This window comes from Sinohyriopsis cumingii, chromosome 4 (genome assembly GCF_028554795.1).
Source record: "Sinohyriopsis cumingii isolate HCF-2022 chromosome 4, ASM2855479v2, whole genome shotgun sequence".
NCBI classification, from domain to species: Eukaryota; Metazoa; Mollusca; class Bivalvia; order Unionida; family Unionidae; genus Sinohyriopsis; species Sinohyriopsis cumingii.
This window is the reverse complement of record NC_142964.1, coordinates 124,140,825-124,167,404: the sequence shown is the minus strand read 5'-3', so window position 1 is coordinate 124,167,404 and position 26,580 is coordinate 124,140,825. Positions and strand designations below refer to the sequence as shown.

General features: G+C 34.5%; 1 protein-coding gene across 1 annotated transcript in view; it reads right to left on the bottom strand.

Moving 5' to 3' along the window:
• The window catches only part of LOC149802037 (uncharacterized), a 316,208-nt gene that overhangs the window by 245,488 nt on the left and 44,140 nt on the right, over nucleotides 1-26,580 (bottom strand). Inside the window, exons 4-7 of the mRNA XM_089956881.1 lie at nucleotides 17,520-17,790; nucleotides 10,948-11,056; nucleotides 7,581-7,676; nucleotides 2,169-4,307 (exon numbers count right to left, since the gene is read on the bottom strand). Coding sequence (XP_089813007.1) covers nucleotides 2,169-4,307; nucleotides 7,581-7,676; nucleotides 10,948-11,056; nucleotides 17,520-17,790 — 2,615 coding nt within the window. The remainder of the gene's footprint in view (nucleotides 1-2,168; nucleotides 4,308-7,580; nucleotides 7,677-10,947; nucleotides 11,057-17,519; nucleotides 17,791-26,580) is intronic.

Here is a 26,580-nt window from a genome sequence, read left to right as displayed (position 1 = left end):
TTGTCAATATTATTAATATCATTGACAATATCATTGATTTGTCCATATCATTAATACAACTGTCAATACCATTAATTTGTCAATATCATTAATATCATTGTCAATATCATTAATAACATTGTCAATATTATTAATATCATTGTCAATATCATTAATATTATTGTCAATATCATCAATTTCAATTCAGTATTAGATCCTAATCAGTCCTTATCATCTCAATGATTTAAGTATTCACAGTAAAAATAAGAGATAGGAAACAAAAAAGATGGCAACTGTTTTGGAAGTGTGCTTTTTTATGATGCATTGCCAATGTCTACATGTGCCATTTCAAGTTGTACTGTGCTAAAAGGTAAAAGAGAAAATATTGCCATTCTGTAATTTTATACATGTGAATCATTTACCCACTTTTGACTAGTACAGCTAATTAAGATCTGCTGACCCTGATGCACTGGTAGATCTGCAAGAAGTTAAATGTGTTTGCAGATCTGAGTCTATGTATGCTGTTTTTAGCTGGGTACACATTAATGTGATCAATAAGTCTATGTTGTTTTTAGCTGGGTACACATTAATGTGACTAAGTCTATGCTGTTTTTAGCTAGGTACACATTAATGTGAATAAGTCTATGATGTTTTTAGCTAGGTACACATTAATGTGAATAAGTCTATGCTGTATTTAGCTAGGTACACATTAATGTGAATAAGTCTATGCTGTTTTTAGCTGGGTACACATTAATGTGAATAAGTCTATGCTGTTTTTAGCTGGGTACACATTAATGTGAATAAGTCTATGCTGCTTTTAGCTGGGTACACATTAATGTGAATAAGTCTATGCTGATTTTAGCTGGGTACACATTAATGTGAATAAGTCTTTTAGACAAGCAACAAACAAATACATGCCTTAAGTATCGAAAACAAATATAATAGCAGTGACTGTGCTGAAATTAAAACATCTGATAAACGTACCACCAACTACAATGAATTAAAAAGGATTTGTTGTTATATTTTGGTATAAACATAACTAAAAACTAATACTTACAATCAAAAACATATCAAGTAAAGCCTGGTACATGTGCATAAATATACACAGTAACATAACATTTGTTCTTACACAATCTATTAAATAAAGAATATATCAATCGAGATGAATTTAATTTTTTAACATCATCCAAACTGCTTTATCTAGCAATGTGGTTCAAAAGCATGCTGACTTTCATGGATAAGGCATAAATGGCGAGAAATGCATTTCAAAAAGCTGATATGATTTTTTTTGACTGATTAAATTAAAATCCTGAAAATGATAAATCTGATTGGACTTACAAGGCTGTAATGACAAGTGATGTCTTTGTATTATGCTTAAACTGGAGTGGTTTTAAGCTGATTAAGGTAACCTGCCTATTTCTATTTTTACTACACAAACAATTATATGAACCAGTCTATGCATATTAAATGAGACATTAAAACCTCATTTATCAATACATTAAAACCTCATTTATCAATACATTAAAACCTCATTTATCAATACATTAAAACCTCATTTAAAACAAACCTTCAGGTACAGAAGAACATTTGGAACAGAGAATATTGAAACTTGGATGAGCGATGCATGCAAACATTCAGTTGTATCAATAAAAACAGAAAAAAATCTACCCACATGCATGCACATAGAATGGGTTTTTAATATCCTGATGGACTGATATGAATCATAATGGTCTAATTCAAAATGTGATAAGAATAGATTCATGTCTATTATATTCATATTTTCATACAAGTTTGAAAAACTGTACACATAATTACTATCATGAGGTTCAGATGTTTTAAAATTAACATGTAAAGCTAGCTGTCACTAGGACACATATGTATAACATGGAAACCAATACCACTAATACATACATGTGAGTAAAGAAAATTTAACATCCATGTGAGTTACAACACAGTTCACCCACCACCCATTTAAATTAACTGAAACACCAAATTGGCCCATGAAAACTGTCTATGATACATGTAGGTGAGGCTAAAAGTTATAGTACATGCGGGTGAGGTTACAATTAATGATACATGCAGGTGAAGTATACAAAACAAACACCATTGGTGAGTTTAAAAACAATATTAGTTGCATCTCAAACATATGCCAAGTCAAACACAATATAAACTGTTCAGGATACATGTACCTTCAGAACACTTGACACAGCCTGCAAAACCTTCCAAGCTATATGTTCCTGCTGCACAATCAACTGGTGTTAATGATGGATCTGTACAACTTTTTCCTGCTGGGCAGATTGTACAATTTGCTGCACCACTGTTGCTATAGTAACCAACTGGACAAGATAAACAGCTAGCCACACCTGCTGGGCTGTATGTTCCTGATGCACAATCAGATGGTGTTGATGCTGGATATGAGCAATACTTTCCTGCTGGGCAGATTGTACAATTTGCTGCACCACTGTTGCTATAGTAACCACTTAAACATGCTGAACAGCTGACTACACCTTCTGGGCTATATGTGCCTGCTGCACAATCAGCTGGTGTTGATGGGTTTGAGCAATGTTTTCCTGCTGGGCAGACTGTGCAATTTGCTGCACCACTGTTGCTATAGTAACCACTTGGACATGATAAACAGCTAGCCACACCTGCAGGGCTGTATGTTCCTGATGCACAATCAGTTGGCGTTGATGCTGGATATGAGCAATACTTTCCTGCTGGGCAGATTGTACAATTTGCTGCACCACTGTTGCTATAGTAACCACTTAAACATGCTGAACAGCTGACTACACCTTCTGGGCTATATGTGCCTGCTGTACAATCAGCTGGTGTTGATGGGTTTGAGCAATGTTTTCCTGCTGGGCAGACTGTGCAATTTGCTGCACCACTGTTGCTATAGTAACCACTTGGACATGATAAACAGCTAGCCACACCTGCTGGGCTGTGTGTTCCTGATGCACAATCAGTTGGCGTTGATGCTGGATATGAGCAATACTTTCCTGCTGGGCAGACTGTACAATTTGCTGCACCACTGTTGCTATAGTAACCACTTAAACATGCTGAACAGCTGACTACACCTTCTGGGCTATATGTGCCTGCTGCACAATCAGCTGGTGTTGATGGGTTTGAGCAATGTTTTCCTGCTGGGCAGATTGTGCAATTTGCTGCACCACTGTTGCTATAGTAACCACTTGGACATGATAAACAGCTAGCCACACCTGCTGGGCTGTATGTTCCTGATGCACAATCAGATGGTGTTGATGCTGGATATGAGCAATACTTTCCTGCTGGGCAGACTGTACAATTTGCTGCACCACTGTTGCTATAGTAACCACTTAAACATGCTGAACAGCTGACTACACCTTCTGGGCTATATGTGCCTGCTGCACAATCAGCTGGTGTTGATGGGTTTGAGCAATGTTTTCCTGCTGGGCAGATTGTGCAATTTGCTGCACCACTGTTGCTATAGTAACCACTTGGACATGATAAACAGCTAGCCACACCTGCTGGGCTGTATGTTCCTGATGCACAATCAGTTGGTGTTGATGCTGGATATGAGCAATACTTTCCTGCTGGGCAGACTGTACAATTTGCTGCACCACTGTTGCTATAGTAACCACTTAAACATGCTGAACAGCTGACTACACCTTCTGGGCTATATGTGCCTGCTGCACAATCAGCTGGTGTTGATGGGTTTGAGCAATGTTTTCCTGCTGGGCAGATTGTACAATCTGCTGCACCACTGTTGCTATAGTAACCACTTGGACATGCTGAACAGCTGATTACACCTTCTGGGCTATATGTTCCTGCTGCACAATCAGCTGGTTTTGATCGGTCTGAGCAATGTTTTCCTGCTGGGCAGATTGTGCAATTTGCTGCACCACTGTTGCTATAGTAACCAACTGGACAAGATAAACAGCTAGCCACACCTTCTGGGCTATATGTGCCTGCTGCACAATCAGCTGGTGTTGATGCTGGGTCTGAGCAATATTTTCCTGCTGGGCATACTGTACAATTTGCAGCACCACTGCTGCTATAATAACCACCTGGACATGCTGAACAACTGGTTACACCTACAGGGCTGTATTTGCCCGCTTCACAGTCAGTTAGTGTTGATGGGTTTGAGCAGTCTTTTCCAGCTGGGCAAGGTATACAATTTCCTGCACTGCTGTTGCTATAGTAACCTTTGTCACATGACAAACATCCAGCCCTTCCTTCCAAGCTGTATGTTCCAGATGGGCATTCAGTAGGGCTAATAGTGGGATCTGAACAATTTTTCCCTGCTGGACATTTTGAACAACCTGTAGCTCCTGCACTGCTGTAGTAACCTAAGATACAAAGTTGAATGCAATTCAAATTATGTCATCATTATTCATGAAAATGAGACACTGATCCACATCCCTAAGTTTAGGTTTCACTGGAGCCCAAGCAACCTGTCATGCACCAACTCACCACTCAGTAACTGTCTGCATGAACATAAAGTAAGTTTGATCACTATATGTAAGAACTAAATTTTGTCAGTAAAAGTTGATGACTAATCTAAAGATGTAAATGCTAATGCAATAAATACATCTTTGTATATAAAATAACATGCATTCATGGTATGACCATAGCATGTACGTGGAGGTACATTAATGAACCTTGAATATCGATTGCACAATGCATGAACAGCAAGATGAAGTCCATTCATGCAAAGTATATAACAACATATTACATTTTATGTATCCTTTTAAAATTGAAGTTCAATTCTTATAATTAGAAATATTCAAAGAAATGATAATGAATCTCAAGAAATAAATAAAATAACTATGTGTAACCATTGTAAACAATACTGCCACAATTATAGGTGACTGCATTTGTATGGGAAAATATGAATGAGTTTTTTGGATGGAATACTGCAAAACCTTGGGAGTGCAGTATATCCATCCAACAAAACAAGTTCATATTTTCCCATACAAATGCAGTAACCTTTTTATTATATGCTCAGTTTCTTAGTCTACCTAAGGCTTAATTATATAAACAAAATACACTACAAGAAACAATGTAAATGAATGCATGCCATATTCCAAACTAAATACACAAGCGCATATTTGTCATTGCACAACAACAACATTATTACTGTGCACATAACTCCACCCAGATAAATTTGAACTTAGTCGAGCGCTCAACATAACTTTCGAAAGAAAATGGCGTGTCTAGTTAAAATTGAAATTTGGAGTCATATTGTGAATGAATGTGCATTGCAACAACTTTTCCATTTGATCTGGAATGAATAAATTTGGTATTTTTTTCGATTCTATGAAATTTCATGATTATGGACTGGATTTGTATGTGACAATTCCACATGAAATACATGGGATTGAAAAAGCTAGGGAGAAGCCTGTTGACATCTGCAAATGTGTTTCTGTTGCTGTCATTGAATGTTTTAAATCATAATGTGGGAAAAATATGAAGTCTTTGAATTGCACTTATCAAAAAGGCGCTATGGAATTTAATGTTTATTTAATTTTGAGTGCAGTAAGGATGATGTAATTGCACTTATCATCAAAATTACAGTACAATTTTGAAAAGTGTAATCAAGGTTCAGAACCTATGGCATGGCTCATGTAATTCGGATTTGCAGAACTATGAAAGTACATTCTGAGGAAATTCAGGATGTAAAACTGTTTGTATATTTTTTTGCCATTCTTATCACCAGCTAAAGAAGACAGTATATGACTTGTCACCTGTATGTTATTTGTTAGGACCTTTTCTTGCATCTGTTGAATACTGTAGCTAGCCTAAATCCGAAACATTGTATCAACGCGGAATGTGCCAAAGCAGTTGGTATGTGCCAGTCCACGAAACATCTGTTTTAGTTCATTCAGAAACAAATTTAAACAACCACAACGTAAATAGCCTCTTACACAAGTATACATGATCTGTTTACAAATCAAAAGTGCTGGCATCTGCATCCATTGTTTGTTTACAATAGAAAGTTCCTTTATGCATGTGAATGCTATATGTGTATTGGCATGTGGGTTCTGTATCGGGTAATACTGTATGATTCTGACAATGTAAAGTTAACAGGGGAAAAAAATGAGCATATAACAATATCACTTTGTTTAACCATTGTAAAAATATTGCAATAACAGAACTATGTTCAACCATTCTATACAATCTTGCCATAACAGAACTATGTCTAACCATTGTATACAATATTGCCGTAACAGAACTATGTTTAACCATTGTATAAATATTGCAATAACAGAACTATATTTAACCATTCTATACAATCTTGCCATAACAGAACTATGTCTAACCATTGTATACAATAATGCCAAAACAGAACTATGCATAATCATTGTATACAATATTACCATAACATCACTTTGTTTAACCATTCTATACAATACTGCTATAACAGACCTTTATTTAACCACTGTATACAATACTGCCATAACAGCACTTAGTTTAATCATTTTATACAATATTGTCATAACAGAACTATGTATATTCATTGCATACAATAATGCCATAACAGAACTATGCATAATCATTGTATACAATAATGCCATAACAGAACTATGCATAACCACTGTATACAATATTGCAATAACAGAACTATGCATAACCATTGCATACAATATTGCCATAACAGCACTTTGTTTAACCATTGTATACAATATTACCATAACAGAACTATGCATAACCATTGTATACAATATTGCCATAACAAAACTATGCATAACCATTGTATACCATATTGCCATAACAGAGCTATGTTTAACCATTGCCAAAGCCCATGAGAAGGACACATGAACACATAAGTAGTTCTTTTTTGGTGTTATGAACTAATAATGACCAGTTTTCTTTATCATTTGATGTGATTTGAACCAATATAAATGCTAGTTTCAAAGGCTTGATAAAAATATGTAATTATAAGTAAATTATGAAATATATATATGCATGTGACTGTTATGTCTAATTTGAAAATTAAGAAAGTGGCATGCTGAATACTATGAGAACCTCAATACTCCTGACTAGTCTACAACATGCAATGTGCATGCTGTTACAATGCTGTCACCTTAGTTACAACAGCATGTAATGTGCATACTATTGCAATGCTGTCACCATAGCCACAAAAGCATCTAATGTAGCTATAACAGCATGAATTTGCTTGCTATTACAATGCTGTCACCATAGTTACAACAGCATGTAATGTGCATACTATTGCAATGCTGTCACCATAGCTACAAAAGCATCTAATGTAGCTATAACAGCATGAATTTGCATGCTATTACAATGCTATCACTATAGTTACAACAGCATGTAATGTGCATACTATTGCAATGTTGTCACCATAGCTACAAAAGCATCTAATGTAGCTATAACAGCATGAATTTGCATGCTATTGCAATGCTGTCACCATAGTTACAACAGCATGTAATGTGCATACTATTGCAATGCTGTCACCATAGCTACAACAGCATGTAATGTGCATACTATTGCAATGCTGTCACCTACAACAGCATGTAATGTGCATGCTACTGCAATGCTGTAATCCCAGCAAGTGAATGCTTTGAAATTAAGGACTGAATTCATTCAGTTTCTCGGTGTACTAACAATGACTGATGTATTAAGAATGATGTAAAAGTAAAAATTACCGCTACTGCATGGAATAGGTGCTCTCATCCCAGAATTCGGACACTCCGAACCTAAATAAAAGATACAAGATGTGACTTAAATTCGTACTTATGTAAATGCAGACTTGGAGGAAAAATAAGAAGTTTATCAATTCTAAAGTTTTGTCTTGTGTAGAGTATACCTTTAATTTAAATTAAAATTTAGTTTCCTATCTTCAGCCCATTTAAAATTTGGGTGTGTTTGTATAAACTAAATTCTACAAGGTTTCAAATTTTAGTGTCACCAACCAGAGCTGACAAGGGTCCTTCAGTGTCAGGAGTGAGATTATCTCCAGTAGGTGACAGCTCCCTGGTCAGGGATCTGGAGCAAAGCATCAGTGGGGGTGGGGTCAAGGGGAAGAGGCCCGAACACGAAAGACAACACATTATACTTAAAACAGAAAACAACTTCATACATATCCTGACTTTATGATTTGCTGCACAAAGGTGGAACTTTACCACAGCAATAAACCATAAAATCATTAGTTTAAAAATGCATTACATTTTTAAGAATGTGAAAAAATTCAGGATGTACATGTGAGTGTGACTTCTGTACAAGATTCATGTCTCATGCACAGTGCATAAGACTTGACAGGCATGCAACAAATTACGAGTTTTCAGCTTCGGGAGATCATTAAATACCATTTATGAGGTGCAAAATATGATAATATTCAAGATAACATCATAACATACATAACTTGTCATCATAAAAAAAATGATTTACTGACAGATTCTATGGTTTCTGAATGCTTATCATTTATGTTCAATGCAATCAAAATAATGCCATCAAAGTTACTTGTATTGACAGTATCATAACAGTCCCTCTATAACATTGCCTGTTAAATATCAAAGACAAGAGATTATCTCAGGATTATCTGAAAGATTATTAATTAAAATACTTTCTTTCTTCACTGATATATCACGGCTGGCTATGACATGATAATTTTTACTCTCCATGTATGTAACAGAGAAGGTTCTTACTGTGCTTGAGTTAGACCTTCTCTAAGAAATACTTCATGTCAGACAAGATAGTCTTTGGTGCTTCTCTAGGATCTGAATCCAAAATGAATGTCTGATAGTAGTTTTGATGGATTCAAGATACCAGAGCAGTCTGTCATTTATCAACCATTCCTTGGTTTTTGCAAACACAGCTTATTAATGAATGGGACAATAGCTGTAAGGGTTGGATTGGCCCTTGTCCAGGTTTGGGTACTGGTACTGCTTTTGCCCTCACCAAGACTGCAGAAGTTGCCATTTTCCACAATTTTATAGAAAATGCTTAGTGGTGTATTAAGAGCTGTGTAAAGTATTTTTCAGAACCTGACTGTGAATAACACCTGGTCCTACTGAAATGTCATTGTCTTCATCAGGGGCGTCTTTTATTTATTTGTTTATTGTAATCTTCAGTGTCAGCAAATTTGAAATTTAGATGACAATTTTCTTTAAGATTTTTGACATGGCAGATGTTTTCAGAACAATTCTCTTATTTAGAGTTGTAATGAATGTTTCTGGTATGGATGCTACCATTTCATCAAAAACAAATTATTTCATTCTGTTACTATTTTATTTTTGCCAACATTATTTCCATGCTCATTTTCCCATGGGCTGTAATGAATAATTACTCCTTTTCAAAAGATGTGTCTGAAGCCCAATCTTTCTGCTACAAAGGCTTGTATAACCCCTTATAATATAAGTACAGCTAATGTCATTGTGAGTCTGAATGAGTCACTCAAGTTATTTTAGGGCTGATAAATGCAAGCACACTGGTCTAATTTCATCCAAGCCCTTCCCTTCCTTCCTATGCATGCACACACTGGTCTAATTTCATCTAAGCCCTTCACTTCCTTTCTTTGCATGCACACTGGTCTAATGTCATCCAAATTCCATCCTTTGCATGCACACTGGTCTAATGTCATCCAAGCCCTTCCTTTCCTTCCTTTGCAAGCATACTGGTCTAATTTAATCCAAGCCCTTCCATTCCTTCCTTTGCATGCACACTGGTCTAATGTCATCCAAGCCCTTCCCTTCCTTCCTTTGCACACAATGGTCTAATTTCATCCAAGCCCATCCCTTCCTTCCTTTGCATGCACACACTGGTCTAATTTCATCAAAGCCCTTCCCTTCCTTCCTTTGCATGCACACACTGGTCTAATTTCATCCAAGCCCTTCCCTTCCTTCCTTTGCATGCACACACTGGTCTAATGTCATCCAAGCCCTTCCCTTCCTTCCTTTGCATGCACACTGGTCTAATTTCATCCATGCCCTTCCCTTCCTTCCTTTGCATGCACACTGGTCTAATTTCATTCAAGCCCTTCCCTTCCTTTTTTGCATGCACAGTGGTCTAATTTCATCCAAGCCCTTCCCTTCCTTCCTTTGCATGCACACACTGGTCTAATGTCATCCAAGCCCTTCCCTTCCTTCCTTTGCATGCACACTGGTCTAATTTCATCAAAGCCCTTCCCTTTCTTCCTTTGCATGCACACACTGGTCTAATGTCATCCAAGCCCTTCCCTTCCTGCCTTTGCATGCACACACTGGTCTAATTTCATCCAAGCCCATCCCTTGCTTCCTTTGCATGCACACTGGTCATATTTCATCCAAGCCCTTCCCTTCCTTTCTTTGCATGCACACACAGGTCTAATGTCATCCAAGCCCTTCCCATCCTGCCTTTGCATGCACACACTGGTCTAATTTCATCCAAGCCCTTCCCTTCCTGCCTTTGCATGCACACACTGGTCTAATTTCATCCAAGCCCATCCCTTGCTTCCTTTGCATGCACACTGGTCATATTTCATCCAATCCCTTCCCTTGCTTCCTTTGCATGCATACACAGGTCTAATGTCATCCAAGCCCTTCACTTCCTTCCTTTGCATGCACACACTAGGAGTCAGAGCTTCAGAAGAAATATTTTGCAATTTAATTTATCTGGTCACATTCAGACAACAAAAATAAGCAAAAATTACAATACTCAAAAATATATCAAATCAAGAGCCAATAAGACTGACTGACATAACTGATAAAGCAGAACTGCTGATAATTTTGAGGCAAATTCATGGGTAACACTGACTGACATAACTGATAAGGCAGAACAGCTGATAATTTTGAGGCAAATTCATGGGTAAGACTGACTAACATAGCTAATAAGGCAGAACTGCTGCTGTATTGAAGCTGTCACCATAACATTTTATGTCTGTAAGTGGAATCTGGAAAAATGTCCACATGACACTACAGGCTGAGCAGGGAAAAATGAGTACATGTAGTATGCAGTGGAGAGCCCCAAAATATCCCCCCAGCTGTATCTCACCTGCAGGACATGTCTGACATGATGTGTCTGAACTTCCTCTGTATGTTCCTGCTGAACAGTTCTCACAGGATGTCTGACTGGAATTTGGGACTTGTCCAGTATTGCAATCCTGAAAAACATATATATGTATATATACATAGAGAGAGAGAGAGAGTGAGATAACACATAAATGGACAACTGTAGTTCCAAAAGTTTCCAAACATTCTGAGCCATCAAGCTCATTGTCAGAAACAAATGAAAAAAAATCACATAATACTGCAAAGACTAAACATGAACTATCTGCATATTTATCTTTGCTATACATTTATTATTTCTGACACCAACACAAAACAAGCATGCAAGTTTTGTATTTTGATTTAGGAGGGTAGATTTATTTAACTATTTTTCTATTTCCCCTGCCATTGATAGATGTAAATAATTCAGGTTTTCTAACACTTTTGTTTCTTCTCCTGATAAGGAAGTTGATTTGAAAGACTTTAGATCATATGGATAGAAAGTTTATCACCATAATAACTCAATTACCTCTGCCATTCTTACTCGTAAATAGTTCATGTTTTCTCACACTTGTGTATCGCCCTTGCCATTCTTGCTTGTAAATAGTTCATGTTTTCTCACACTTGTGTATCGCCCTTGCCATTCTTGCTTGTAAATAGTTCATGTTTTCTCACACTTGTGTATCGCCCTTGCCATTCTTGCTTGTAAATAGTTCATGTTTTCTCACACTTGTGTATCACCCTTGCCATTCTTACTTGTAAATAGTTCATGTTTTCTCACACTTGTGTATCTCCCTTGCCATTCTTACTTGTAAATAGTTCATGTTTTCTCACACTTGTGTATTGCCCTTGCCATTCTTACTTGTAAATAGTTCATGTTTTCTCACACTTGTGTATTTCCCTTGCCATTCTTACTTGTAAATAGTTGGCAATGCTTGGTATACTACATAAATTTTCAAAATAAGCTTGAAAATCTGTATATAGCAAACAAAGAAACCTGTTTAGTAGGTGACTTCAATTACAATTTGCCTTATGACACCAATCAAAACTGGATTAAAGCCATGAGTTTCCTGTATCATCAACAGCTAGTTTATGTACCTACTAGAGTAACAGAGGTATCTAAAACACTAACTGATCACACTGTTTATTTACAATGCTGACAATATTATAGAAGTTGCAGTTCCCCAATATTATATAAGTGATCTTTACCCTATTTTCTGCACACAACTATTGAAAATTAAGTCAAAAAAGTAAAACTTATCACAAATATATCAATTATTGAATAATGAAAAGATTCAATTCACAAATATTTCTTAAAGAACTGAAAGATATCCCTTGGTAAAAAATATAATCTTTTGATGACCCATCATATGCTCTGGACAGATATATATATGGGCTATCCTAAACACTCATGTTCCTATTAATTTTAACAGAGTAAAGCAACAAAATCAACCAAAATTGACATACAGGCTATAACTGACAAAAGTAACTCAAATACATAAGAAGGGAGATTTTTCTGATATGACTAACTATAGACCTATATCAGTTTTATGATTACTTTCAAAGATATTAGAAATATATGTTTGTAATGACTTTAGAAACTACATGTACCTGAAATTTTTATTTATTACATTCACAACAATCTGGCTTATGTAGAGGACATTCATGTCAGACTACACTAACTAGAATGGTGGATAATTGGTTAATAGGAACAGACCAGGGTTGACTGACCTTACAGGGTAATATTGTAGACAGTGTTGACTGACCTTACAGAGTAACATTTTAGACAGTGTTGACTGACCTTACAGGATAACATTGTTGACAGTGTTGACTGACCTTACAGGGTAACATTGTAGACAGTGTTGACTGACCTTACAGGGTAACATTGTAGACGGTGTTGACTGACATTACAGGGTAACATTGTAGACAGTGTTGACTGACCTTACAGGGTAACATTGTAGACAGTGTTGACTGACATTACAGGGTAACATTTTAGACAGTGTTGACTGACATTACAGGGTAACATTGTAGACAGTGTTGACTGACCTTACAGGGTAACATTGTAGACAGTGTTGACTAACATTACAGGATAACATTGTAGACAGTGTTGACTGACATTACAGGGTAACATTGTAGATAGTGTTGACTGACATTACAGGGTAACATTGTAGACAGTGTTGACTGACATTACAGGGTAACATTGTAGACAGTGTTGACTGATATTACAGGATAACATTGTGGACAGTGTTGACTGACTTACAATGGCTTTGTACCATATAAATTACAAAATCCTGCTGGAAAAGCTCAGTATATATCAAGATAACCATGCAGCTTGGTTTCAAACCCATACTGAAGGCAGACAACAAGTTTCTATTTTAATGAACTTTCAGATAAGAAACTAAAGTCAGGTGTTCCACAAGGATCAGTTCTTGAGCCATTACTATTTTTGCTGTACATCAATGAGATACATGTACCATATTACATTGAGCTATCCACCACCAACACATTCACAGATGACATGACATTATAGAACACTGGATCAACAGACCATGAGATCAGCACTAAATTAAATAAAGATTTGTTACACATAAATAAAAGGTGTGAACACAATGTTATGAAGATAAATGCAGCCAAATCGAAAAATATGATCATAGGTAGTCAAGCAAGGGTAAAGCTCAGAAAAATTATTTCAAAACAATGATAACAAGAATGGATATACAGCAGTCTGAAAATCAAAAACTCCTTGGAATCATGATAGACAATATCTTGTGCTGGAAAATGCAAGTTTATAAGGTCATTAAAAAGTTAATTCACTGCTTTATCTGTTTAACACAACAAAATCTTATCCCCCTCAATCATGCCACACCCAGAAAATTGTTGTTCTATCTGAGGTAATAGTGGTACAGAAAAGTGGGAAAGATTACTAAAATTTCAGAAATAACCAGCTAGTTATTCTTGATGTTGATTTAGATATACTATCAACAAATCTTTTAAAACCCTAAAGTGGCTTCCATTTCAGCAGAGAACTCAGTTTCAAAAGGTTTACTAGTCTATAAATCCTTACATGGATTGGCTCCTGATTATCTTAAATGTAATTTTAAATTTGTTGAAAATGTACATATGTATGAATTAAGATCCATCTCAAACAACACAATATATTTACCTATATCAAATTCAGAGTTTTATAAGAAGAATTTTGATTTTGCTGGAGCCAAACTATGGAATTCCATACCAACTTATATCAAAATCAGCTGACTCATGCCAAACTTTCAGTTAGCTTCTTAGCCAAAATCTAAAGAAACATTAATTTGTATGATTTGTTTAATTCAGTACTACTACTCTTTCAAATATTGTTATAACATGTACTCATTATCAATATTTTACACTTGTTCGCTACTACTCTTTGTATGAATCCTCATTAAAGCCTCGTTTCTCTATCCCAAAAAAACTTATTATCAATCAGTGCTTAACAACAAACAGCGCAACACAAATTCTATTTGGAAAGTTTTCAATGAACTCACTGGAGGAACACACAAAGATCAGACAAATTAAATACACTCACTTCTGGTAAATGTCACCATAGTCACAGATGACACTGACACTGCAAATGTTTTCAATGGTTTTTGAAAAAGTTCTGCAGCAGCAAAATCTCTAAGGAGGTATGTTTCTCTAACCCACCAGTATCAAAAAACTTTGTTAAAAAATGTCTCAGTGAACTTAATACCAAGAAAGCTGCAGGAGTTGATCAGATTGGTCCACATCTCATTAAATCTTCTGCCTCTGCTATTTTAGATAGCATAACATTCATAATTAATTTAAGTATTGCGATCTCATCTGTCCCCAAAATATGGAAAACTGCAAAAGTAACTCCTATTCACAAATCTGGTTCTAAGGAGGATGCTGATAACCACCAGTCAATCTCAATATTTCCAAACTTATCAAAATTGATTGAAAAACATGTCCATGACTCATTCATGTCATATTTAACCAAACACTTGCTGTTACACCCTAATCAATCAGGCTTTAGAAAGAAACATTCCTGTGAGACTGTCTTGATCTCCCTAACTGATAAATGGCTTCAAGCACTTGACCAAGGTAGAAAAATAGGATCTGTATTTGTAGATTTCAGGTAAGCATTTGATATGGTGGATCATGAAATTCTTTTAAAGAAACTGAAAATCTACCAATGTGATGAAAGCACAGTTTGATGGTTTACTTCATACTTAAGTGAGAGAAAATAACATGTTTATATAAATAATGTTCTGTCTGAACCTGGAACAATTAGATATGGAGTACCACAAGGCTCAATTCTAGGTCCATTACTATTTATTTTATTTATTAATGACCTACCACTTTTACTAAGGGACTTAATATCATCTAGAGATGTCTATGCAAATGACACAATATTGTCAGACATCCAAAACACAAAGCATGAACTCGAAATTTCTTTACAGAATGTCCTAAACAAAGTGGACAACTGGTGCACATGCAATGGCATGGTGGTAAATACTGGTAAAACTAAAATATTACTTATCTCAACATGGCAAAAAAGGACAAATCTTGATAGTGATGAACTATGTCTGACATGGAAGGATACAAATTTGATAATGGTCTGTCATGATAGACTAATTGGTGTTTTAGTATATAATGACCTGTCATGGACTGAACATAACAAACATATCAGTAAAAAAGTCAATTCAAGTTTATGGCTTCTCAGTAGGATAAGACACTTTCTCCCTGAAAGGCATAGAAAACTAATTTGTAGCAGTTACATACAACCCTATTAAGACCACTGTAATACAGTATGGGTAATTCAAATGATAAAAGCATAGGAAATCTGGAACATCTTCAAAATAAAGCATTTGGGCTAATATCAATCCAGAAAGAAAGCAAGGAAAATCTAGCTGGTAAGTTAAAATATTACCTATTAACACATTAACCCCTAGTGACGAGTTAATGTAGCAGGAGGTAGTAGCCTACTGCCAAGCTTTGTAGCGCCATAGTCATGCATGATACACTAAAGTGGGTGGTATTATAGAAAGGTAGAAAGATGTAGCTCTACAATGATACCAAATAATCTGGAATTTCTAGTTGCACTACAAAATACAGAGGGAAAAACCTCAATTTTTGGAATTGATTTTTTTCTATGCAAAATTGGCCCATGGTCGGGATCTGATTTTGCGTCCGGATTTTAGACTTTTTGGTCTCAGATCTAAGGCAAACTGGTATGAACTGCAAACAGACAAATTAACCTTTGCAAAAAATAGGATAAGATGGGCATTTGGAATAAAGAGTGGTCTTGATACAAATATAATGGATCCACTTAGCAAAAAAAAATAATAGCCAAATAGCCAATGAAAAACAATGTTTCTAACACAACTAGGCAGGATGTTATTGAAAGATCACCTGGGATTTTGGTGTTTTCAGATGCATTTAGAAATAGCTTCAAAATGTGTTTCCTACTCTAATTTCAGGCGAAAATGACAAAAACCTCCAGGGGTTAATGTGTTAAAGACTGAATACTTTTGAGAAAAGCCAAATTAATGTAAAGAATATCCAATAATAGTGCTCCTGAATATTTACAATCACTATTCCAATAGAGGCTACCTGGCAATGCTCTCCACCTACAATCCATGTCTACCAAACAGTATAAAATTCCCAAATCAAATAAGAAATTATTGAAAAAAGCTTCCAATACTCTGGAACTTTACTCTGGAATAGTATTCCAATTGAGATTAGAAATGCCCATTCTATTTCCTTCTTCCAAACCCAATATATCCAGTGGCTTCAGACATGAAGCTAAAATAAATAAATTCTTTTGCATTAGGGCCTCGAGGTAGATTAGTTCTTAGCTAATTGTGTTACCCTCTTTAAATAAGGTCATTATTATTATTATTATTATTATTATTATTATTATTATTATTATTATTATTATTGTTATTATTATTACATATTTTCTTGTAGCAGTAGATCAATTGTCAAGTTTTTAATAGCATTTTGTTTCTGAAGACACCTCATCTTGTAAATATTGTGCATTATGTATAAAGATATAGATATATATATTTGTACAAATGTGATTTTAGAAGGCCTTATTTAAGATTGGTCAGTTGACCAAATTAGCTTCTTTTCTTAAATAAAGACATTACTACTATTATATTATTATTATTATTGTTGTAATTATTATTATTATTATTATTATTATTATTATTATTATTATTATTAACATCATGGTAGGCTATCAGATTACAACCATAATGCAAATGTTCTTTAAAAATATATACACAGATATATTTTATGGCAAAAATTTCATGATTCATCCAGTGGACTTCATGTAATGAAATGTCCTGAAAAATTTCAAAATGGCAACTAGGCCTGAAATATTAGATAAAGAAATATAATTTGAAAATAAATTAGTCTTAAAGCAGGCAGTAAATCTGAAAAAAATTGGATAGATCATAAAAAGTCCAAGAAATATTTTTTTTAAAGGTACATATGGTGGAAACTGATGTTGCTGAATTTACTACATGCATCCCTAACTCATCCTCCTGCCTCCATTACATGATCAGTGGCTAAACTTACCGAAGGAGCATTTGTTGTGTCTGGACATATTTTTCCTGAGGGACATGGATCGCAGTTCATCTGCCCTGAAAGGGAGTATGTTCCTGTGGTACAAGGAACCTGGCTGTTGGGCTTTGAACATTCAAATCCAGCAGGACAAGAGATACATGCAGCTGATCCACTGGCACTAATTTCCGTTGAGCCACATGATAAACAACTGGAACTTGAACTTGCATTTGTATTGGGGTTATATGTTCCTGCATCACAAGGATTCCTCACCCCCAAGTCACAGCTGGAAAAGAAAAATAGTACTTTTCAGCTATAAATGTTTTCTGTTTGCTCAATATGGAGGAAAGCTTCAGAATTTTATGATAAAATACAATATCACAAAATAATAGAGATGAATTAAATATTTTTACACAAAACAGTGCAAGTTTGGTATAATTTTAGATTCCATAACATTGCCTCAAAATTTCTATAATTGTAGCCATTACAGAATTCAGGTCTGATCAAATTATCTACCTGAAAATGGGTATCTACCATCTATCTTTGGGTCAGCTTTCCAAAGCAGCCATGAAATTAGTGATTTTTTATACATATTTTAAAACTGAATTCAGAAAACAATTTATTTTTCATACATTTTCATTATATTTTTGCTTTATTATGCTATTTTTGTTAAAAACAGGCAACTCAGAATCAATCGGCATTTGACACACCATATACACTGTACATGGATTATATTTGTTTATTGTGTATGTATATTTGATTTGCATTGTTAGTTTGTTATTGTTTGGGTTTTTTATTTTCATTATATGCTATGGATAATCATATTTTGGACTTGACCTGGTCATTTTCTACCTGACCTGAATCATTGATCTTGGCTTTGTATTAAACACGCTTATCTCATTCTGAGTCTAGAACTTACAAAATTCTCCATGTCTACCTGTTGCTTACTACATTTTATATTATAATTTTAGAAACAGACTTCTAATTATAACTATGATTTTATCCTGTAAACATCTAGAACATTCCAGTGAGAATACAATTTTCCATTAGGTAATAGTTTTTTTTACAAAATGCTAATTGTGACCAGAGGTCAAGTAGAGGACTATATTATCTGGTTTTTCTTGAAATTATTCATTAATGCTTAAAGATCTTAGCAGAATCAATTGTATTAATGTTGTGTCCAATAGTTAATTTGGCTGGAATTTATTTGTTCACATTATTTATTCACTGGAAATACCAAGTGCTTCTCAAAAATAACATTCCTGGAATTAAAGACCTGAATTTATTGTGAAATTTAAAATAAGGATATTATTCTTGGATTGTATTACTGTGATACAACAAAAGACTGCTGGCACATCGCCACTATATGGACCACCACTGGCACATCAAACCGTCCAGTGTTGGATTTAATTTGGATTTCCACTAATGTTGATTCAGAACTTTAAACATTAGGTCTTGTGTCTGTAATTCTATAATTATTCTGGATTTAATTTGCAATACCATAAATTCCTTATTTACATTTTTACTTTGTATTCTTACTTTGTATTCTAGGCAAATAAATTATCTGTACATAAATAATGGTCCAAGTTTATGAATAGTCAGTGTTCTGTCAGTTACAACGTACTTTGTCACTCAGATATCATACATTGTGAATTGCTAAACCAATATAGGGAAACTATAACATTAACTATTAAGTACATGTACAAGGTTACAGACCTTGCAAAGAAACAGTAAGGGTGTGGCAGAACATGAATTTGGTGTCAGAGCAACAGGTGCATGACTGGCGCAAAAAATTAGAATAACAGAGAGCTCCAATACCAATTGGGAGTTTGGTCTGAACAAGTGGGTTCTAGTGCAGTGTCCAAATGTGCACGCAGTCAATGGAAATGCTATTAGATTGAAGGCGCTTTCCACTGCCAAGACAAACAGTGATTAAAATTTATACTGTGATAAGATATATAATTCAATGCATGGATTTATTATATAAATGGATTAAAAATGTTAAGTGTTATGATTTCATTACATGAAGATGGACAAATTGTAAGTTGTTGGTTTACTTGTATATATTCAACCCAATAATACAAATGTATTATTCTACATTGGTTTTGTCTTTATTTGCCCTATCTGTAGGTCTATCCATCTATCCAGTCTGACTTGTTTATTTTTTAGCCAAGTGCAACTCCGACTCACTGACCACATGTCACCCACTGCAGATGGATCTTTATTGCCAAAAAATACCTTGACTTATGGAGTTGACTTATAGAATCAACCTACAAGCAAGCATATATGGTAGCTCCTATTACTTTGGCATGACAGTGAATGACGTGCTCAAAGTGCTATTAAAACTAACAGACCAAAACAACCTTTATTATCATATACTAAAATCTCAAACTAAGAACTGCACTTCCTGATTCTCCAAGCAATAAATTTATTCTGGCTGACTAAAACATTTCAAATGAATTGAAACGTTAAACTATGCAGCCATAATACTGCATGTATATTCAATGATTTTAAACGACATTTTGCTAAATACAGTTCAAAGTTACAACTACATTTGTTCTGCATTAATTCATATGAAACCAGCAATAGTAATAAGAGACCCCAATAACCCAACACTTCACAATCACAGTATTTGTTTAAAATTTTTTATGAGAAACAGAATTTCTTTTCAATGATAGCTGCATTGACTGTTTTGCTTCTCAAATTCAATGTTGACACCAATTTCTGGGCTCTTCAGCCATTTTACAGGACTTTTCACAGTTATTTGTGGCGCAAATTGTCTGGACTTTTCTGTCATATGAAATACATGTACATATTTGAACTTTTAAACCATTTTGAGTATTATTTACCCAAACTGGCCAAACATAATACTCAAACAATACTCAAACAATACCCAAACTGACCAAACACAATACTCAAACAATACCCAAACTGGCCAAGCACAGTATTCAAACAATGCTAAAACCCATGCAGCCAGAGGTGAGATGGCAGTGATCAGTAAAGATAAGCACTTTGAACAACTCAACCACCTGAGCCCCTTCTTGAATGTAAAATATATGTAACAAAAATACTGTTGACAACATCCTATTTACATACATTAAGGGTTTTAACCTCATGAAGTTTACATAAGTAAGTTTATTAAGAGCACAACTGAAGTATTACACAGAATACAGTACATAAATGTTTCATAAGAAGTGTGATGGATGTGATTAGGATTTTTAACGTAGCTTTAAGAATTTATCAGTCAAATCGCTATGATGTTTGCAGTGTGGAAGTTTATAGTGATGTATATTGCTGGGGCATCATGTCACAGACATTAAGCATGATGTCCCCACCCAGTCACATTATCCTGACAGCAGGCCAACCAGTCCTAACACTAACCTCTTAATGCTGAGCGCCTAGTGAGGCAGCCACAAAATAAGCATTATGTAGAATATGGTACAATGGTACATACATATTTGGTAAGTTACTCAGCTGAGCTATAGGTATAATACAAGTACATAAATGTTTGTCAAGTGCAGAACTGAAGTAGCCGTGTACATAAATTTTTAGTAATATACACAACAGGAGTATTAAACAGAATATGGTACATAAATGTTTTGTAAGTACACAACTGAAGTATTGTGTAGAATATGGTACATAAATATTCGCCAAGTGCAGAACTGAAGTAGCTGTGAACATAAATGTTTAGTAATAAACACAACTGGAGTATAACACAGAATATGGTATATAAATGTTGTGTAAGTACACAATTGAAGTATTGTGTAGAATATGGTACATAAATGTTTGGTGAGATATAAATATCTGTAAGACTGAGAGATAAATATTGATCCAGAAAACAGTCATATCCAATCATATAATCATACACTTAAACTGCTCCCTTTTTATCAACTTGCATCACATATAGGGTCAACAGGATAGAAGTTTAAAAGTACCCCAACAAACAAGCACTTCATAAAGTTTAAATGTTTGTAATACTGGTACTTTCTGTCAGCAATAATTTGGCAAAACAGGTTCTGTCATTACTCCAATCTCTATGCCTGTGTGATACCTGTCAATCTTTCCAAAGAGTATTGGGTCTTTTTTTAAAGATGTAAATGTATTTTGTGGTTCCAAGGGGTACAAATGCATGTGTGATACCTGTCAACCTTTCTAAACAGCACAGGGCCTTATTTCAAGACATAAATGGATTTTGTGGTTCCAGGGGTATGAGAGCATGTCACCAAAATATACAACACTGTACAACTGAGAACAACTTCCCTTACACAAATACAAAAGTCTACAAAAAATGACTGGAAATTGAAATCTGAATGATAGAAAAGAAAAAAGTTTTCTCTAAAAGCATTTAATACACTTCCAGACAAAAAATAGCTCAAAGATACTGCATTCTCAAGTATCATCAACACATACACACATGCATACACATATAGGCATACACTCACATAATAGCAAGCACATAGACAATAAATAAAAACGATATACAAAGCTTCTGTCTTGAAAATCCAACTGTGCTTACTTCCACTGCTGGCTGATGTTACAGGTTTTTTTACAACCTAAAATCACTAATATTGATATGATGTTTGAAGAATGTGCACAACGTAATAATACTCCATCAACCAGAGTTCTGTAATTTAATTTTGCTGCTGTGCTTTACAAAGTAATAACACTCCATTAACCAGGAGTTCTGTAATTTAGTTTTGCTGCTGTGCTTTACAAAGTAATAACACTCCATCAACCAGTTCTGTAATTTGGTTTTGCTGCTGTGCTTTATAAAGTAATAACACTCCATCAACCAGGAGTTCTGTAATTTAGTTTTGCTGCTGTGCTTTACAATGTAATAACACTTCATCAACCAGGAGTTCTGTAATTTAGTTTTGCTGCTGTGCTTTACAGATGGCTCATCCTTCCCTGAATCACTTCCAACCTGCTTTGACCTTTACCATACCAACCTCCAAACTTATCAAATTTGACCTTTACCACACCAACCTCCAAACTTATCAAATTTGACCTTTACCACACCAACCTCCAAACTTATCAAATTTGACTTTTACCATACCAACTATCTAAATAATAATGTTTTACAATACCATCTACAAAAATAATTATGTTTGACTTTTACCATACCATTCACTAAAATAATGTTTGACTTTTACCATAACATCTACTAAAATAATTATGTTCGACTTTTACCATACCAACTTCTAAGATAATCATGTTTGACTTTTACCATACCAACTTCCAAGATAATCATGTTTGACTTTTACCATACCAACTACCAAGATAATCATGTTTGACTTTTACCATACCAACTTCCAAGATAATCATGTTTGACTTTTACCATACCAACTACCAAGATAATCATGTTTGACTTTTACCATACCAACTTCCAAGATAATCATGTTTGACTTTTACCATACCAACTTCCAAGATAATCATGTTTGACTTTTACCATACCAACTACCAAGATAATCATGTTTGACTTTTACCATACCAACTTCCAAGATAATCATGTTTGACTTTTACCATACCAACTACCAAGATAATCATGTTTGACTTTTACCATACCAACTACCAATATAATCATGTTTGACTTTTACCATACCAACTTCCAAGATAATCATGTTTGACTTTTACCATACCAACTTCCAAGATAATCATGTTTGACTTTTACCATACCAACTTCCAAGATAATCATGTTTGACTTTTACCATACCAACTACCAAGATAATCATGTTTGACTTTTACCATACCAACTACCAAGATAATCATGTTTGACTTTTACCATACCAACTACCAAGATAATGTTTGACTTTTACCATACCAACTTCCAAGATAATCATGTTTGACTTTTACCATACCAACTTCCAAGATAATCATGTTTGACTTTTACCATCTACCAAAATGATTATGCTTGACCTTTTACAATACCAACTATCAAAATAATTATTTGACCTTTTTCCATACCAAATACCAAAATAATTGTTTTACTTTTACCATACCAAGTATTGAAATAACCATGTTTGACTTCTACCACACCAATTTCCAAGACAATCATGTTTGACATTTACCATACCAACTACCGAAATAATTATGTTTAACTTGTACACATGGAGTAAAATGTGACTATATAAAAAAATGCTGGCACTTATCTTGAACTAGCCAATAATTTTTAACAAAAGTTGACTTATAATTTTTAACAAAAGTTGACTTAAATATTATCGTTGAAAACAATGAAGTGTCATAACTTTTCTTTCTTCAACATGGTTCTCTGATTTACCTCACTTCAATAAAATGGGTTCTTCAACTTCATGCATTATAATTGCCAATGTAGATTAACCTAATGGGCAACACAAAGTCACACTAACTCAAGTCAGTTAATTAAGTAATATGTGCAATGGTGGCTGCTTTACCTTGTATCTATCACAATAAACTGTATAAACTGTCCACTGTTAGTACATACTGTATCATGTCATGTACAGTAAATAGTACATATTGTATCATGCCATGTACAGCAAGTAGTACATTTTGTATCATGCCGTATATAGCAAGTATAATATATTGTATCATGTCATAAACAGTAATTAGTACATATTGTTTCATGCCACGAATACCAATTATTACATATTGTATCATGCCTTGTATAGCATGTAGGTCATATTGTATCATGTCCTAAATAAATATTGTCATGTATATACAGTGGTACATACTGTATCATGTCATGTATAGCAAGTAGGTCATATTGTATCATGTCATAAATAAATATTGTCATGAATATACAGTGGTACATACTGTATCATGTCATGCATAGCAAGTAGGTCATATTGTATCATGTCCTAAATAAATATTGTCATGTATATACAGTGGTACATACTGTATCATGTCATGTATAGTAAGTAGGTCATATTGTATCATGTCATAAATAGTTGTTGTTGTTGTAGGATTTAACACCATTTTTGAGCACACAATGGCGGCCAGTATTAATGGTGAAGGAAGAACCCGGGAAACCCCAGAAAGAACCACTGATCCACGAGAAGCTACTGGCAAGCTTTCTCACATACCCACATTGGCTGAATCCGAGACTCAAACCACACAGACAGAGGTGAGATGGCAATGATCCGTAACAGAGAGCACTTTAGACCACTCAGCCACTCGGGGTCCCCATCATAAATAGTAAGTACAGTAGTACATATTATATCATGCCATGTATAGCAAATAGTACATATTGTATCATGCCTTGTATATAAAGTAGTACATATTGTACCATGCCTTGTATACCAAGTAGTACATATTGAATCATGTCATAAATAGTAACTAGTACATATTGTTATCATGCCATGAATACTGAATAGTACATATCGTATCATGTCATGTATATATAGTAGTACATATTGTATCATGTCATGCATATAAAATAGTACATATTGTACCCTGCCTTGTATATAAAGTAGTACATATTGTACCATGCCTTGTATACCAAGTAGTACATATTGAATCATGTCATAAATAGTAACTAGTACATATTGTTATCATGCCATGAATACTGAATAGTACATATCGTATCATGTCATGTATATATAGTAGTACATATTGTATCATGTCATGCATATTGTATCATGTCATGCATATAAAATAGTACATATTGTACCCTGCCTTGTATATAAAGTAGTACATATTGTACCATGCCTTGTATACCAAGTAGTACATATTGTATCATGTCATAAATAGTAAGTAGTGCATATTGTTACCATGCCATGAATACTGAATAGTACATATCGTATCATGTCATGTATATATAGTCGTACATATTGTATCATGTCATGCATATAAAATAGTACATATTGTACCCTGCCTTGTATATAAAGTAGTACATATTGTACCATGCCTTGTATACCAAGTAGTACATATTGTATCATGTCATAAATAGTAAGTAGTGCATATTGTTACCATGCCATGAATACTGAATAGTACATATCGTATCATGTCATGTATATATAGTAGTACATATTGTATCATGTCATGCATATAAAATAGTACATATTGTACCCTGCCTTGTATATAAAGTAGTACATATTGTACCATGCCTTGTATATAAAGTAGTACATATTGTACCCTGCCTTGTATATAAAGTAGTACATATTGTACCCTGCTTTGTATATAAAGTAGTACATATTGTACCATGCCTTGTATATAAAGTAGTTTATATTGTATCATGCCATGTATATAAACTAGTAAATATTGTATCATGCCATGTATAGCAAGTAGTACATACTGTATCATGTCATGCATATAAAATAGTACATATTGTACCCTGCCTTGTATATAAAGTAGTACATATTGTACCCTGCCTTGTATATAAAGTAGTACATATTGTATCATGTCATGTATATAAAGTAGTACATATTGTACCATGCCTTGTATATAAAGTATTACATATTGTACCCTGCCTTGTATATAAAGTAGTACATATTGTACCATGCCTTATATATAAAGTAGTACATATTGTATCATGTCATGTATATAAAGTAGTACATATTGTATCATGCCATGTATGGCAAGTAGTACATATATCATGCCTTGTATATAAAGTATTACATATTGTATCATGCCATGTATGGCAAGTAGTACATATATCATGCCTTGTATATAAAGTAGTACATATTGTATCATGCCATGTATAGCAAGTATTACATACTGTATCATGTAATTATATAAAGTAGTACATATTGTACCCTGCCTTGTATATAAAGTAGTACATATTGTACCCTGCCTTGTATATAAAGTAGTACATATTGTACCATGCCTTGTATATAAAGTAGTACATATTGTACCCTGCCTTGTATATAAAGTAGTACATATTGTACCATGCCTTGTATATAAAGTAGTACATATTATAACATATCATGTATATGAAGTAGTACATATTTATCATGTCATGTATATAAAGTAGTATGTATTGTATCATGTCACGTATATAAAGTAGTACATATTGTATCATGTCATATATATCCTATATACTAATGCATACCCCTAACAGGGTTTAAATCACTGAGGTCTGTATCCAGCAGTCTATGCTGCA